The sequence below is a fragment of the Petaurus breviceps genome, unplaced genomic scaffold, assembly GCF_028583685.1.
Source record: "Petaurus breviceps papuanus isolate PSGF00001 unplaced genomic scaffold, PetGlider_PUasm1.0 76, whole genome shotgun sequence".
Classification (NCBI taxonomy): Eukaryota; Metazoa; Chordata; class Mammalia; order Diprotodontia; family Petauridae; genus Petaurus; species Petaurus breviceps.
Genome location: NW_027186473.1, coordinates 41652120 through 41670637, shown reverse-complemented (window position 1 = coordinate 41670637; position 18518 = coordinate 41652120). Strand labels below are relative to the sequence as shown.

The 18518-nt window shown below is 37.4% G+C and overlaps 1 protein-coding gene across 10 annotated transcripts in view; it reads left to right on the top strand.

Moving 5' to 3' along the window:
• ELF2 (E74 like ETS transcription factor 2) overlaps window positions 1-18518 on the top strand; it is a 93335-nt gene that overhangs the window by 49260 nt on the left and 25557 nt on the right. Inside the window, exon 1 of one of the 10 annotated variants that reach the window (XM_069105386.1) lies at window positions 17762-18225. The exons of 8 other annotated variants lie outside the window; for them this stretch is intronic. In XM_069105386.1, coding sequence (XP_068961487.1) covers window positions 18168-18225 — 58 coding nt within the window. In that variant the 5' untranslated portion in view covers window positions 17762-18167. Of the gene's footprint in view, window positions 1-17761; window positions 18226-18518 lie in introns of those variants that run through there. One more of the 10 variants, XM_069105385.1, reaches the window with a different exon arrangement.

Sequence of the window (18518 nt, the reverse complement as noted above, 5' to 3'; positions counted from 1 at the left end):
AAGTCAGCAAGTATTTATTAAGCTTACTATGTGTCAGGCATGTTTGTCTTGAATTAAGCTTTTTTTCCTTTCAACATGATTTGATTTTGCAAGAATTCAGATATGCTAATGGTCAAACAATAATAATAATAGTAATAGCATGTGTACTACTTTAAGGGTTATAAAGCACTTTACATATTATCTTATTGATCCTCATAACAACCCTGTGAGTAAAGTGCTGTTATTATCCCCATTTTACAGATGAGACAACTGAGACTGAAAGAGGTTCTGCTGCTTCCCCAGGGTCACAGAACTAGTAAGTGTCTCAGGCAAGATTTGAATTAAGGTCCACCTGAATCTAAGTCCAGTACTTTATCCAGTGTGTCACCGTGTTGTCTTGAATCAAACAAACTTCTTAAGTAAACAATTGATATATCAGGATTAGTCTGTGATGAACATACTAGTCCTAAGCTCCAATACCAGTGTTAGAAAGATGTTCTTTTAGCTCAGTTGCTTAGAATGTAGTGCTGGTGAGGTCAGGGTTATGAATTCAGACTGTCATCTTTGCTTTGTTTCATGGACATGGCCTGGGTGCCTTAATACTCTGAGTCAGCTGTCTTGCAAAGTATGCCCTTAAAAAGAAAATAGATGAATCAGCATAATCTATCATCATAATTTTTGAATGCTTTGAGGGCAGATGATGGTGGGTCAGTAGTTTCTTCAAGGGGCACTTCATAATTCACAAAATAAATCATGAATTCTGGTCTGAGAGGAGAGAGAGCTTTCACTTCTCTATTATGGACTCATATGCTTGATAATAGGTAATTACTTAGCATTTCTATGTAGCAGTTTCTCAATCTATAAATAACTTTAGTGATAGTTATGTTTGATAGGCACGTAAGAGCTGCTAATGTGATATTCCAGTACCTCATTGTGATATGGAGGTGCCCCTGAATGTTCAAAGACTGTGCCAACAGAGTGTTAGCTCTGACATTTAAGGCAGATATTAAACTTATTTGTTTATGCCTTAGTGATAGACTATGTCATTATGATCTGAGGACCAGTCTAACTAACTTCAGACTGTGTGAAGTTGACTAGGCTATGCTCTCTGCTATGGCTCTTAAAGATTGTTCACTGAGTGATAGAGGGGTTTCATTCTTCATCAGTGGAAGAAAGTACCCATACTGATGAAATCACAGATCCTTGATGTATTGAAGTTTAAATTCAGATTTTCTCACTATTAACTTGACATTATATTCCAGAGATAAAATTTTTCCTTTAGTGAACTGTATGAATCTAGTTAGTCATTCTCTATCTCAACTTGAAGCCTGCAGCCTTGAGCTTTTCATTCTCTAATCCTATGTTAAAGGTTTTAAAAAGTGACACTTCCATACTATAGACAATAATTGGCATTGTGTGTGTGAGAAATAAACTCTTGAGTTATGTAAGCAGGATTTCAATTTCTTGACAGTGATCAGAAATCTTAATTTTTAGTAATAGGAATAGTTGGTGATTTAAAAATTTATATAGCACCTTCCTTTAAAAAAACAAATCCCAAACCTCAAGTTAAATCTAGATTACATATGCTATGCCTTTCTTGTTTCTGTCTGTTTAAAGAGGTTTAGTAGGGGGGTTTATTAGGTAATTGACACATCTGTCTCTTACAGATTTTGGCCTCTGCCCAATGTTGATAAACTTATGTTTAAGTAAATGTTTGCTAAAAAAAAAAAAAAAAGCCCAAGTCTCTTAGTTATATCACCATTTGTTGTTTCAGAATTTAATCCTTAGATTGTTAAATAAACTTCTATAAAATGTATTTGATATTAATTTACTTTTAATCCTTGCTTAAATAATTAATATTTTAGTATTAATGGCCTAATTTATGTAAACAAAACTATTGTTTCAAAGTTAAAACATTTGGGGGGAAAACAGTAGTATATTCTTTGTGGTAGCCAATATAATTTCACATATGAATTTCCTCTGGTAAATGCAACCATTTAAGCAATTCTAGCTGTATGTGATATTTATAAGTTCTGAATATTTCTGTAAAAATTCAAAAAAGACAGTGGCAGAATAATGTTTTGTTTTGTTTTGTTTTTTTTTCCTGGAAGAAGTGTTACTAGTTTTGCTTTCCTATCCTATCCCTGCACCAGAGCTGCTTTTGGTGGACAGCTCTGGATCCTGAAGCAGGAAGCACACTCCTGTGTTTCTTCTCTCCCATCTCATCCACCAGCCTGCCTTTATTGAGTATACCTGTTCTATCATTGATCATTCTGTACAGTTTTTTAAGCAGCTAGTCCTTTGTTCTTTTCTTTTCCCCTCTTTATTGGTTTATACTGTTTAGCAATGTTAATCTTAACATTAGGCCCATGGTTTCAAATCCTACTTTTGGTGATTACTACCTTGGACCTTAGTTGTCTTATCTCTTAATAAGAGGTGGGGTTGGACTGTGTGGTTTCATAGATCCCCTTCAACTCAAAATCTGTGACCTAAAGTGCATCAGCAACCTAAAGCCAGATGGAAGGAGTATTAGCCACATCTCTCTCCTAATTCTCCTTAATATTTTCAGAGCTCTTCATAGAAACTTTGGAATTGTCTGGTATTTTCGTAATGTGTACCTTCACAGTGAGACATATATCTATCTTATGTATGTTTTCTAAATTCTTTTTGGCATTTAAATTTAAACACTTCTAAATAGAATTCTTCATGATCATTCAGTGTCAGAACTAATTGATACTTTCTTGGTTGTGAATTAACACTTAGGAAAAGGGTTATATCATTATAAATAAGGTGTGTTACTGTATAGAATTGTAGAACTGGACCTCAAAGGTACCTCAGAGGCTGTCTAGACTAAACTGAGGAAACTGACACCTAGGGAGGAACTGAGACCCAGGGACTTACTCAAAGTTGATCATCTCTAAGAATTTGCTGGTATCTGTAATGAACTGTCTTCCACATGGCTTACTTTGATGCCTTATCAAGGTATAGAGAGCTGGCTATGGTTTTTTAGAATCAATCCTGCTAGAGTTTGAGCAAACCCAACCAAACTGGAAAGACTTAGTACAAGTCTGATGATGAATTATCTGTTGTCTAAGGATCAGCCTTAGCTAAGTTTGGAGAGATAAAGAATCAGGTTGGCTGTAGAATATTGGAGTTTTTGGCTTTGTCGGATTTTTGAAGAGAATCTCTACTTAAACTACAGTGACTGTGATCTGTGTCAGTGGGGGAACTACAACACCTCTGCTGATGAAATTAAAAATCTTTAAAGTATTTAATCAAGTAAGCTTAAATTCTAAAAGAGACACTTGCCAGCAGCTAGTCTTCCTATCAGTCATCGTGTTTTTTGGTATTTCGTAAAGAATTCATAACTCATAGTTTTATTACTATAGGTAAATAGGTCACAAATTTTTTTTCATAAACTATTTAGTCTGGCATTTAACAAGTTTATATTTACTTTCCATGGAAGACCTACTCCAGAATTGTGATTTCAAATTGACTCTAGGTTCTTTAAAGCTCTTTATTCTAGGGAAGTACAAACACTGGGAAGTTATACCAGGCTAGAAAGGTTTTGAGTACGGGCCAGTGATAGACTATTTGGAACATCCATTCATTTGACAAATGTTAAGTGTCTGCTGTATGCAAAGTACCTATGTAAAGGCATAGAGAAAGAAAAATGGTGTATTCAAAATTTGCTACTTTGGTCCTTTTTGTCTTATTTCCTCATGGAATAAGGGATATAGAAGTTACTTTGTTTTATGATATAAGTTTTTATTTTTAAAAAGGGGCTGCATGATCGAAACTTGCTTTTAGAGCCTATTTTCTCATGAGTGCTATATTTCAAATAAATATTTGTAGCAAAAGTTTTGGGGATAGAGATTAGTTATAACATGATATTTACATAGTATATCCAGCAGATACAGAACATACATGTATAAACATATACATTTGTATATACACATGTATGTTGTATTTATTCTGGGTATACTATGTAGGGTTACCGATATACCTAATCTCCATTCCCAAAAGAAAAACTCATGTATATAATTCATGGATGCAATGCATGTGTATGCATATATGTGTGTGTATATATGTGTGATGTATACATTGAATTCCTACAGATGAATGATAAGTTAAACTTTGAAAGCACAAACCAAAAATGTGTGTGTGCTTGTGTGTGCAAGTGCATGTGTGTACTTGCCCACATATGTATATATGTGTCTCTCCCTTCTAGTGTGAATTCCCCAATTCCCACTCACAGTGGTGGACGAGGTCCCAGAGAGTGGCTGAGCACTTCTCTCTGACTTACCCATAGCTTTTTAGTTTTTACAAGTGCTACTCATAAACTGCTACCACTGATTAAGAGCCAGATACTTAATTTTTTTTAAAGGGTATTTGCTAAGCAGATATAGCAAAGACATTTACTCCAAGTCTGGAATATACTGTTTCCTTGCACATATAGGGTGTCTGAGGAGAGTAAACTCAAATTTGTGGTGCAGTGATTAATGGGGCATACATGTAGAGAACCTGTGGGCCAATTCTTAGCTCCTGGAAGTAAGTTTCTATCTTTGTGGAGTCCTCATGAAATTTCCCTGTCTTCTGTGCTTTGGTCTTGTAGAATCCTCAAGCTGTCTTTCCTTGATTTGTCTTAGCTGCTGATGCAGGTGCTACTTCTAATCACTGCTTCTGTGGGGACAATGCCATCAGTGAGTGGGAATTCCATATCTTCTGACCTTCTGAAGTTCACCAGGTTGTCCTATGGTCAATGAAGGATGAGGAAATCACCTTCTTTCTTCGTAACAACATCTCTCCCTCCTCACCTCCTATTTCCCTTTAAGGAATCCTTTAATGCTAGATTTGGTCACTGCTTAGCTGACTACCATCAAATTAGCTTGCTGTTTTTATACATTCGCCCATGGAATACTATTGATTCTCTCCAAAACCCCTATCATCCTTTCAGATTGATTAAACACTTATTCACACATAGTTTACTGATATCTGGGCCTTCTGTGCATGATTATGGTAGAGGTAAGTGATTCTTGTATTAGAGCTTTTCTTGTTAATGGAGAAAGCTTTATGAATGTGGAACAATGTAGGCAGCTTAGGTGAATTTTTTTATCAGCATTGAATTCTGGCAGATAAATCATAAGTTAAACTTTGAAAGCACAATATTTTAAAAACAAACTAAAAGAGTGTGTGTGTGTGTGTGTGTGTGTGTGTGTGTGTGTGTGAGTGTGAAAGAGAGAGACAGAGAGAGAGAGATGGAGAGGACTATTTTTTTCATAAATTAATTTATTTTTAGTTTTCAACATTCACTTCCATAAGCTTAAAATTTTCTCCCCCTCCCTCCTCTCACTTCTCACCAAGACAGTGTGCAATCCTATACAGGCTTTACATATACATACTTAGTAAACATATTTCCACATTAATTATGTTGTATAGAAGAATTAGAATGAATGGGAGGAACCATGAGAAAGAAAAAACAAAAAAAAAGAGAGCAAATAGTCTACTTTGATCTGCATTCACACTCCATAGTTCTTTCTCTGGATGTGGATGGCATTTTCCATCATGAGTCCTTTGGAGTTGTTTTAGATCTTTGCATTGCTGAGAAGAGCTAAGTCTATCAAAGTCAGTCATCATACACTATGACTGTTACAATGTACAGTGTTTTCCTGGTTCTGCTCACTTCACTCAGCATCACTTCATAGAAATCTTTTCAGGTTTTTCTGGTCTGCCTGCTCATCATTTCTTATAGCACAATAGTATTCCATTACATTCATATACCACAACTTGTTCAGTCATTCCCCAATTGATGGGCATCGCCTCAATGTCCAATTCTTTGACAGGACAAAAAGAGCTGCCCTTTCCCCATTTTTATGATCTCTTGGGATACAGCCCTAGAAATGGGTCAAAGGGTATGCACATTTTTTAGCCCTTTGGGCATAGTTCCAAATTATTCTTTAGAATGATTGGATCAGGTCAGAAATCCACCAACAATGAATTAGTGTTACAATTTTCCCACATCTTCTCTAACATTTATAAATTTTTTGTTTTGTCATGTTAGCCAAGTGAGAGATGGGACTTTAGCTGAAACTTTAAGGAGGCCAGGGAAGCCAAGAGACACATATGTAGAGGGAGAGAATCCTCAGTGAAAATGCTGAGAGTCGGGGTGGCTAGGTGGCACAGCAAGTAAAGCGCCAGCCCCGGAGTCAGGAGGACCTGAGTTCAAATCCGACCTCAGACACTTAACACACACACACACACACACATACACACACACACACACACACACACACACACACACACACAAAACACTAGCCATGTAATCTTGGGCAAGTTACTTAACCCCAATTGCCCTCCAAAAGGCAAAAAAAAAATGCTGAGAGTCAAGGGTCTTATATGAGGAAAAGCAAAGGAGGCTACTGCCTCTAGATTGCAGAGAATCTGGAGGGGCAAGTAAGGTATAAGATGACTAGAAAGGTAGTAGGAGGAAAGGACTTTTTTTTTTAATTCAGGAAATTTTATATTTATCCTGAATTAAACAGCCACAGGATTTTGTTGAATGGGGGGTAGCTGGACTATTGTAGTAACCTGTTGGTTGGTATCCCTGCCTCATGTCTCCTTACTCCAGTCCATTTTCCACTCAGCTGTCAATTTAATCTTCCTAAAATTCAGGTCTGGTCATGCCACCCTTTATTCAGTAAACTCCAGTAGTTTCCTTATTATCCCCAAGATCAAATGTAAAATCTTCTGTCTGGTATTCTTTCACAACCCAGCTCTCTTCTACCTTTTCTAGTGTTCTTATTCTTTACTCCCACCACATATTTTGTGATCAGGTGACTCTGGCTTCCTTTTTGGTCCTCACACAAGACATTCCATTTTCAGACAGTGCATTTTCACTGGTTGTTCTCATGCATAAAATACTCTCCTGCCTCATCTCTGCCTCTTGGCTTCCTTCAAGTGCTAGCTAAAATCCCAACTAAGATGAGAAGCCTTTTCTGATTTCCCCTTAATGCCTGTGTCTTTTTTTCAAATGCTGATCTCAAATTTAGCGCATATGCACACATATGCATGTATCATATATCTTGTATATATGTGATAAATTAGAGATAAGTGAAAGAAGACACTGGTATCAATTTATATGTACATATAATTCTACACATAACACACACAAACATTCCTATGCACACACACATCTGGTTTGTTTGTAATTGATTTGCTTGAGATAGACCTTGTTCTTAAGGAGCTCATGGTCCAAAAGAGGATTTCTCTCCCATATTAAATTGTGAGCTACTTGAAAATAGGGACTGTCTTTTGCTTTTTTTGATATCTTTGGCACTTAACGCAATCTCTGGCATGTAGTAGGCACTTAATAAATGCTTATTAAGTGATTGTAGTGTTCCATGATTATAAGCCCTAAGCATTGATAGGACATTAGTGTTAAAAAGATGGGTCTTTGTTTTGGGAGAAGATTGGGGTCATTAGATATACAGATTTGCTTGCTATCCACAGTTTGGAGTTTATCCTCTAATGGGGGAAGACATTCCATAGAGGGATGTTAGAAGAGGGATTGAGGAGGATATGCACTCCATCATAGTGAAGAAATGCAGCAAAGTAGTGTGAAGGCCTGGGCTTGGCCGGGTGAAAGTCACCTCTCAGAGCTTGGGGACCTGAAATGGGAGAGAGAACATGAAGATTGGTTGAGAGAAGAAAGCATGCTGAGAAGATGGCAAGGAATTTGAGGGCCATCCCATGCCTTTCGGGATAAGGTGAAATTTGACCTGTCAAGAGCTGGTGGAGTCAGAGAAAGAGGAGGAGGAAGACTGAATGGGTAATTAGCAGTTTTCGGAGCCAGTCTACTCCATTCTCTTTCTTCTGTTCTGGGCCCAAGTCATTATCCATTATCCATTTTCTGTGTCAATTCAAGATAAATACATGTGCATGTGTATGTGGGGGCACATGTGTGCACGCACACATGTGCTCATATACTCACACATGCACAGATTTTATATGTATTTGGTTATAATATTAGTGTTACTAGGAGAGGCTCATGTTTCTACCACCAGTTGTGACCGTTAGGGCATGCTCACAGCATGAAATCATAATAGTGAAATATAATAATAGTTGATAGGTCTTTGAATTTGTTAATTCCTCCTTTCAAACTGCTAAAAGAAATTAGGGGCCATTCTTCTCTCTTGGAACAAACCTATTTTAGTTGGGGAACAGAACTAGTATGCTTTCTCTGTATATGAAAATCATAGCACCAAAAGGTTAAATGACTCAACATTACAGAAAAATTACGGAGGCAGGGCAGGGGAGAGAACAGATCTCTGTTTCCTTTTACTAGGTTTTATTAAGGTAGAGTTGTTATCTTAGGATCCAATTAGCTTCTTGTTATTTTTGTAGTATTCCCATATTCCCTGGTTGGAAAATCAGGATGTGCTTTCTTTTAATTTCTGAAGTAAACAAAACCATGGTGCTTATAATAGCATTAGTGTAATAATTGTGTGTATTAACAGAATAAAACACTAGCTTTTCAGGTGTGCTATCTGAGTAATTAGCGGTAGCATATGCAATATATAAATCCGTTCCACAGAATTTTCATTGATAGGATATATTCTTAGGACAAAGAAATTGTGCTCTTCAAAATTCATGAAAGATCACTTTGAAAATTTTAATATCTATAAGAAAACAGTGACTTTAATGCAATTGTGAAAAAATATTTTTATATAACTTTCTGAACTTGAATTCATTATTTTATTATCTTAACTTTAAAGCTGTGTCTAAGAAATGAAGTGGAAAAAATTAAATTGAAAAGATATTAGGAATGGAGAACTGTGTACTTCCCTGAATTACCTAGATTACACAAGCAGTTGACTTATATGATCAAGTGGTGGTGGTATTCATTTATTTCAGTCATTTCTGACTCTTTGTGACTCCTTTTGAGGTTTTCTTGGCAAAGATAACGCAGTTGTTTGCCATTTCCTTCTCCAGCTCATTTTTACAGATGAGGTAAATAAGGCTACCCAGCTAGGTTACCGAGCTAGGAAGGGTTTGAGGCCAAATTTGGATTTGGAGACCCATCTGCCATTCCACCCAGCCACCCCTATAATCAGTTATACAAAAACCCCCGAAATGAAGCAAATCTAGAATCAAATGCAGCTAACAATGTCTTGACTACAGTAGGTGCTTAATAAATTTTTGTTGAACTTTCTGCTCTTATAATTAAACAAATATATAATTTTACATAGTTGTAGTTAGTGTATATAGATTATATATTCCCAGCATACATATTTTAGTTTTTTGTTGGGCCCTTTTATACATAGCACACATATTGTGTACAATATAATTTATGACATATTTCACATGTGTATGGACATATGTGTTTTCTTTCTAATCTCAGCTCCCATGAGTTCAATGACCATTTCTATGCAGATGACTTCCAGTTCTATATAACTATCCCTAATCTTTCTCTTAAATTCTATTCTGGAATCTTCTCCTAAAATGTCCTGTAGGCATCTTAATCTCAGTGTGTTCAAAACAAGAACTTATTCTTTCCCCAAACCTACCCCTCTTCCAAACTTCTTTTTTTTTGCCTTTGTTTTTGGAGGGCAGTCATATGGCTAGTTTTTGTGTGTGTGTGTGTGTGTTAAGTGTCTGAGGTCAGATTTGAACTCAGGTCCTCCTGACTCCAGGGCCCAAACTTCTCTATTTCTATAGAAGACACCCACATTTTTTCAGTTTACGTAGGTTTACAACCTTAGAGTTATCCTTGATTCTTCAGTCTCCTCTCCTATTGTCATATTCAGTTATTTGTCAAATTTTGTTTTAACCCTATTACATCTTTCTTATCTGTCCCCTTTTCTTCACTCAAATGACTACAGCTCTAGTTCAGGTCCTTATCACCTATGATTCAGCTATTGCATTAGTCTTCTAATTGGTTTCTCTTGTTTCTCTCTTATCCAATCCCTTTTCTAATATAATAGCTATAAAATACAGATCTCACTATGAATCTTTGGAGCTTCCTTTTAGCCTTAAGATAAGATGCAACTAACTCTTCATCTTAACTTTTAAAGTTTTGCACAGTCTGATTCCAGTCTACCTTTCTAGAATTATTTCACTTCTTACACTTCAGTTATTTCCTCTTCATGAACTCTGCATTCTGTCAAACCAACAAACCTGGCATTCCATTTCCTATTTCTTTCTCTTTTATAGGCTACACCTCATTCATGGAATGTATTCCTTTATCCTTCCCTGTCTCTTAATTCCTTCATTTAACTTCAAGGCTTAACTCAAAGGTCACTTCCTTTTGGAAGTCTTTCCTGATCCCTTGGTTGTTAAGTATTTTTCCCTTCTCATATTAGTTTGCACTTAGATTTCTGTGGAAATAATGTATGATCCTTGAAGGCAGGAAATTTTTTCTTTATGTCTTTGTATTTCCTAGGTTCTACCAAGCAGAGTACTTAATAAATGTTTGTTGAATTGTTATTTTGGATTCCTTTACATGGATTTAATAAAATGTAGTGGTTATTTTTTATGGTAATATAATACTCAATTTCATTAATGCACCACAGTCTATTTTGTACAAATAATTTTGTTTTTGTTTTCTTGATATATATTCCATTTGGATTCTTATTTAAATTATCCCCTTTGATGGCACCTGTGGTATTATTAAATTGCTAGTTTGATGAGGAATCGGAAGACTTAGGTCAGCATGGAGAGAGAAACTGGTTAAGGACACGTTTGGTTTTGGTGGTAGTGGTTTCACTTTGCTCCATAGGTTTTTTTTGGTCTGTACATCTTTTCCTTTCCTCCAAAGAGTCAACTAGTAATGTTGTTGGCATTTTAAATGAATTTAATTTAACAGACATTTGTAAGGCACTTAGTGAGTACTTAGAATTGTGATCAACAATAGGTGACCTTTAAGAAAGATAGTACTTATCCTCATGGAGCTTACATAGAAATCTATTAGGGAAATGAGCTACATTCACAAATAGTAGTAATAGAATACTATATGCTAAGTGCATAAGAGAAGATATGAATAAATATTTGAGGGAGGAAAGGTCATTCTAAGAGTTATGAAGTAAACTTCCTGGAGATGGAATTTGAGTTGGGTGTTAAAGGATGGGTAGGAATCAAACAGATGGCACATATTTCAAACATAGGGAATGGTATGAATAAAGGATTAAGGTGAGAAGAATGTATATGTTTTTCAATTGTGTCTGACTCTTCATGACTCTACTGTCCATGTGTGTTAGATTAAGGCAAACGGTGAAATGACTTGCTCAGGGTTGCATAGCTGGTAAGTTATCTGAGGTCTCATTTGAACTCAGGTCTTCCTCATTCAAGGCCTAGCAATTCAGCCACTGAACTGTTTAGCTTCCCCATTGGCGATAGATATGGAAGATGGTAAATGACTTGAGAATTGAGTGGGTGGAGAGTAGTATGAGATTTATACTTGCTTCAGGTTGGGAAAGGAAGACAGGATGGTGCCAGATTTTGGAGAGCCCTTAGTTCTAGGTAGTGGACTTTTTTTTGATAGATAATAGGCAACAGGTTGACACTGAAAGGTATGGAACATCAAGCATTTGATTGGAGAACAAAATTCTAATCTTAGAATAACCCATGGAATAAGAGAAGTCATAGTAGTAACAGTTGTATTTTTGCTTCCATTGTTTAACGTTATTACCCTTGTTTATTCTTTCATCCTTGCAGCTTATCAGAACATTTCCAAGTTTTTTCCTCTCTGGTAGCTAAACTACCAAGAAAAAAGCTTTTAAAGACAAAATGTATAATTGCTTTTGCCCCGAGGGTAGTACAGATAACAAATATAAAAAAAATAAGGCAGCCCATCTCTAGGAAGTGATACTGTCTATCCCATAATCATTGTTTATTAAAGAGGGCTTAATCAGTGGTGCAAGATGGAAAAGCTACATAAACTCACTCCAGGTCAGGACTTCCTTTTGCAGTATCATTATTTTTCTTGGAGGTACTATGGATTCCCAGAAAATTATGCAAATTTATATATTTAAATACCCAAATACATGACCAGTTTAAATATAAATCATATAAAAATTATTTGGTATGCTGGATTATCCAAGTCAATAATCAGTCACCAAGCATTTATTAAATACTATTTTCCTGGCAATGTACTAAGTGCTGGGGCTACTAAAAATGGTAAAAAAACAGTCCTTGCCCTCAAGGAGCTCTCAGTCTAATGGAGAAACAACATACAAACAACGTATATACAGGATAAAATGGAAATAGTCTCAGAGGGAAGACACTAAGATTAAGGAGGACTGGGAAAGACTTCTTGTAGAAGGTAGGATTTTAGTTGAGACTTATGGAAGCCAGGAGGTAGAGCCAAGGAGAGAGAATTTCAGATATGGGGAAAAGTCTTTGAAAATGCAGTGAGTTTGGGTCGGCTAGGTGGTGCAGTGAATAGAGCACCGGGCCTGGAGTCAGGAGGACCTGAGTTCAAATGGGCCTCAGACACTTGACACTTATTAGACGTGTGATCTTGGGCAAGTCACTTAATCCCAATTGCCTTGCCCTCCCCCCTCCAAAAAGCAAAAAAAAAGAATGCAGTGAGTTGGAAGATGGAATATCTTATGTGAGAAATAGTAAGGAAGTCATTATCACTGGATCATAGAATACATTTTTTTTACTATCAATGTAACAGTCAAAGTTTGTTTTTTCCTTTGGGGGCAAGGGGAAAGGAGGTAATGGAGGATTTGTTTGTATACTTTCTGAATTAAATACCATGAAAGATCAGTTAAGTTATGTCAGCCACTAATAGCAACAAAACTTTTTTACATTTTGACATACCGTGTTTCCCCGATAATAAGACACTGTCTTATTATTTTTTTTGGACAGAAAAACACCAGAGGACTTATTTTCAGGGGAGGGCTTATTTTAATGAACATTGACAGCAATTTTAATAAACAGGTAAATGTGAACCAAAAAATGTACCTTTATTCAATAATGAATTCAATAAAGAACAGGATGACGCGCTCACTGCTGCAGCTCTGATTGGATGCAGCTCGTAGTGCAGGGGATCACCTTCACTACAGTAGCAATCTCAATAGGACTTATTTTCGGGGGAGGGCTTATTTTAGAGGAATCTTACACAGTAAGGGGAGGGCTTATTTTCGGGATAGGTCTTATTATCAGGGAAACACGGTATCTAGAATGTCACAATTTAAGTATCAGTCAAATCCAAAATAAACTTCAATTCTTATGCTTTCCTTTTACTTTGATAAGACTATTTTCTGTTTCCAGATCTGAGACACTTTATAGAACATTTTAAAATACTTATCGAGTTCTAAATGTGGTTTGTATATGCTTCAACCACCAGCCATTTGTTTGAAGCTCCTTTTAAGAACAGTTCTTTCTAAGGTTAGAGATGGGAGAAGGATTCTTTTGAGAATTTTTGGAAGGTGAGCTAGTAAGCATTTTTTAATTTGAATATATAAAAACTTTAATAAGTTGATGGTAATTTATATTTAATGTTGGTGATAAATTTCTAACTCTTAGGAATAATATCTAAATTGATTTGATTTTTAAGTTAGTAATAGCTGGGGGCCAACCTAGACTTTTTTTCCCAATTAAATTAATTTGTGATAGAAACTCTTTATAATAAACATTTCTAAGCCCAGATAACAGTCTGTGTATTGGAATATAATAAAATTCCAGTATTGCAAAAGAATAAGATATTCCCTGGGAATTCACTGACATCAGTTTGACTTGAATTCCCAATGTATTTTAATTAAAAATTGACTTAGTCTTGAAACCTTTATCATAAAAGGTTGATCCTCTCAAGCACTAAGCCATGTATTACTTATTGCAAAACTTGAAAGAAATGGAGAAAATATTTACTATATCTAAGATTTGACTTGGGTAGTGTATTCTAAACAAATTAGGACAATAACACCCCAGATTAAATAACTCAAGTCTTTGATTTTGCGTTTACATATAATCTTTGAGTGTCATGCAGCAACCAATGTAGACAGATTATTTTAGCTAGTTTTTGTAGTGTACCTTTCATATGTGAGCACTTAGTAATAATAAATTCCATTTTAAATAATTCTGAGGACTAACATCTCAGACAAAAAACATAAACTAATTGATATAATAATTCATGAATGGCTGTTAAAAATGGCAGCATAAGTATTTTGTCCTACTAAAAATCAGAAAAAAGAAACATGCTCAAGAACAACTTGGGGGGGGAGGGGCGCAGCTAGGTGGCACAGTGAATAGAGCACTGGCCCTGGAGTCAGGAGGACCTGAGTTCAGATCCGACCTCAGACACTTAACACAAAAATTTGGGTAACTCACTTAACCCCAACTGCCTACCTTCCCCCCTCCAACAAAAAGCAAAATACATATAAAAGAACAACTTGGCCCACAGATATTACTACCTGGATGGAGAAATCTTCCAGATTTCTACCTTATGAGGCAGAAAAAACTAAATCAAATAGTTAATTTACTAAGATGATATTCACAGGACTCTCATAACAGTTAGGGCTTAGTGCCTTGGAGCTACATTTTAGGTGAAACCATTTTATTGTACTATCCTTTGGAAACTCAATTAAATTTTTTTGGGTGGTAGTTCAAGTTCAGTCTACCGGATATCATTCATTCAACAACAAACCTTTATTGACAGCCTGTTTATATTTAAGATGTCAGAAAGGAAACAATCCTTGCCCTCAGTATCTTACAGATTTTTTTTTTATAGGAAGAACTTATTTTGTCTTTTTGTTTTTACAGCAGTCATTTCCCTTTAATTTGTCTCCTAATTTTTTTTTCTTGTGACAACAAAAACAAATATTAAGTAAAGGCAATGGACAGAGCAATCCTTTCTGACTGTATATTACATTTCTTTTTTTTGCTTTTTGGAGGGCAATTGGGGTTAAGTGACTTGCCCAAGGTCACACGGCTAGTTTTGTGTGTGTGTGTGCGTATGTGAGTGTGTGTAAGTGTCTGAGGTCGGATTTGAACTTGGGTCCTCCTGACTGACTCCAGGGCCCGTGCTCTATTCACTGTGCCACCTAGCCACCCCTTGTATATTACATTTCACAGCTACAGTTTTCACATCTGTAATTTCTCCCTCTTCATAGGGAGAACATTCTGTTAAAGTTCCATAGCATTTCTACATGACAAAGATTGTTCATTACAATTCTTCAGACTTCAGATACTTTTTTATTGTTATCTTTTAGTGTTGTAGTCATGATTATTTTCTTTGTTCATCTTTCTTTAATCTGCATAACTCATAAATCCTCCCATATTTTTAAAATCCTCATAGTGTTGATTAAAACAGTAATATTACAGTATATTTAGATGCGAGTTTGTTCAACCATTCCTCAATTGATGGACACCCATTTTGTTAAGAGCTTATACTGTAGTGAAATGACATTGCTGACTGAAAGATGAAATAAGCTGAAGGGCAATTTCCGTTTGATAGAAAACAGTAGCAACAAAGTTTCTGAAGAATTTAAGCCTTCTTTACTTCAGGTCTTTAGGAAAAAGTTGACAAGTTACATGGAAAGGGATTTGAGGAAGAAAGCATTTTTAAAAATCTGATTCATTGTAACAGATCAACAAGGCACTGTTACTATGGGGTATCTTCTAGCAGATGAAAATAGCTTTGATGTGGATGGAAACTTTTTCACTGCAAGTGTATGAGCACAAATGGAAGTCTACCTCAATAGAGTATTAAAAATGTAAATTAAAACACTTGAGGACATAAAGCAATTGGGGTTAAGTAACTTGCTCAAGGTTACCCGGCCAGTTATTTCTGGGTGTGGGGCTAAGTATCAGAGCCGGGATTTGATCCCAGGTCTCCCGACTCTAGTGCTCTTACTCACTGAGCCACCTGGCCGCCCCAACTTGAGGACATTTTTAAGTATTACCAAGGCAATTAACCTTGCTTTTGTGGGTAGAATCAAAATATTTTGGAGTTGTAAGGATTGTAAAATTAATCTGGTAATTTCAACCACTCTTCTCAGTATTCATTAATCTCTAAAAATTGTTACTTAATAGGGCATAATGACAAAAAAGCATGTGGAAATTTTATGTAGACTTTAAATACACTAAGTGTATTTAAGTACAAATAAAAGATCATCTCCATTTTTTTGGTCATTTCTCTCTGACAATCACATTGTCCCTGACAGTCCTAACAAGAAGTGAAGATTGAGTGGATTATCTTTAAACCTTTATTAAGGGCATAATTTCCTGTACCTCTGTGCTAAGCTCTATGAAGGAGTGATTAAGACCCAGCCCCCCAGCTACCCTAAAATACAGGAACTCATTCCACTGTTTGTACATTCTATACATTTAATATAGCAAGAAACAAATGACTGATACATCATGTATGTTGTGGACCAATCTCAGACTGACACTTTCCCACATGACCAGGAAGTCTCTCTGTTTGAGCTTGCTTTAACTAAGTTGACCTGCCAACCTAAGAACAAATGTAGAGGTGACTAGTATCATTATTTTCACTTGTGAACAAACTACCTGAAGTTATCTAAAACCAGAAAGTATTGTTGGTATTTGCCCTCCCTTCTTCCAGTTTAAACTGATAAAATTACCAGTTGCTCACTTTATCAATCAGTGCTTTTTAATATCGATTGAACAGAAGTGTATATAGTGCTGTTAGTATAGTTTTTGTTCCAGATTTGTTAGCCGTGTCTGGAACAAGCAGAATCAGATTTAGGGTAGGACAGATCTATAGCAAACACAAGTACATTTTAGATCTATAACTATGTGTTGAGAGGGATAATGGATAGAAATGCTAAATCCAGTCTAACCCTGTGTTGACTCATGGTGCAATGAAATCTATTATAATAAACTGGTACTGCACTAGGTAAACAGCTGAACTTAACTTTTGGTAGGCAGTATATGTTGTAGGGTCAGATAATTCAGGTTTTAAAAAAATTGAACTCAATGAAGAGTTTGACCAAACTTATTAAAAAACAGCGAGTTTTCTTTTACATATTGATCATATTAAACTGATAATTGCCAGGTCTCTATTGTGTAGTCAGGCAGTTTTCCCTTCTCATTTACTTAATAGAATTTTGCAAGGAAAAGGCTTTGTAAACTTAAAAAATTTTTATGTCAGCTGCCATTGTCACATTTTCAAAGCTTGGTATTGAAGAACGCTGTAACTTGGGAACAGTTAATATTTTTTCTGCTCTAAATTGTCCTGGTTTCCTGAATTTATGCATTCATTTAGTAGTAAGGAATTGTGTGCTCTTATAGTATTTATGTTAGTACTCCTAGGGATCTTTTGTCCTTAATGAGAGAGCCTAAATGCGTCATCGTTCACAGATTTGTTTCTAAGCCAGTTATTAATGAGAAGGGCCATACAGTTTGACTGATTTTATAATGGTTTTACGTATGACAGATTGGTCAGTTTTGTTGTTTACTCAATATTAAGTTCTTGACAATTTTTCAGAAGAGGAAAGGAGGCTTTTGAAAACAGCAAAAGCACTTTTTCCTTCCTCGAAAAGTTATGGGAACATAATTTTCTGTGCATGACCATTTTGGGTTACTATTTCAAACTGCCACCTCCATCACCTGAAGGAGGGACAGGAACGTTGCCAGCAAGCGCAGCGATGGCCAAAGCAAGATAACCTAGGCATGACCATTTCCAGGCTGCAGAAGCAGCAGGAGAAGCTCTTCCAAGAGAGATTGTGCTTCCTGCCTCTCCCGTAGCCTGGGCAGTTAGAGGCCGTTCTCGGTGCCTTCTCCTGTGGCCGAGGCAGTCCCTTAACTGTCCCTGGCCCGGGAGAGATTCCTTAGCCTCAGGTGTCAGAGTCTCCTCCCCCGGCTGCGGGTGGCGGAGCGGCCGTGCGCGAATGTCGGGGACTTCCTGTCTGGGCTGCAGGGCGGAAGGATCGCGTTGCTAGTCGAGCCGCCGCTGCAGCCCCTACCGTTAGGTGCTGGGTTTTCTCGCCGGGCGGACGCCTGGGAGCTGGGCCGGTTCCTCAGCTTCCTGTCGGGAGGACGCGCAAGGATCCCTCCGTGTGTGTGTGTGTGTGTGTGTGTGTGTGTATGTATGTGTATGTGCAAGTGTGTGTGCGTGTGCGCCTCTGACTGCTGGTTCCGCCTCCTCCCCCGCCGCCGCCGCTGCTCCCAGCGTTAAGTCAATGTGAAGCAGCAGCAGCAGCTCCAGCCCCGGGATAAACATGGCGACTTCTCTGCATGAGGGGCCCACCAACCAGCTGGATCTGCTCATCCGGGCCGGTAAGGACCGGGCAAGTTGTGTTACCGTGCGTGGGTGCAGGCGGCAGAGGCGTGTGAAAGGGGCGGGAGGCGGCTCTCTCGCGGCGGCGGCGACCGGTGCAGGGAGCCGCGGGAGGCGCTGGGAGGTCGGGCTGGAGAGGGAACAGTGAATGAAGTAATGGAGGCGACGAATCAGGAAGTGATCACCTTGGTGAATAACCTGCCCAGTCCTCAGTGTCGGGGCCCGGTAGCTGCCCCGGGTAGGAGCGGCGCTGCCTCCCGGCCCCGGCGCCGGCAGCCGGTGCAAGAGAACG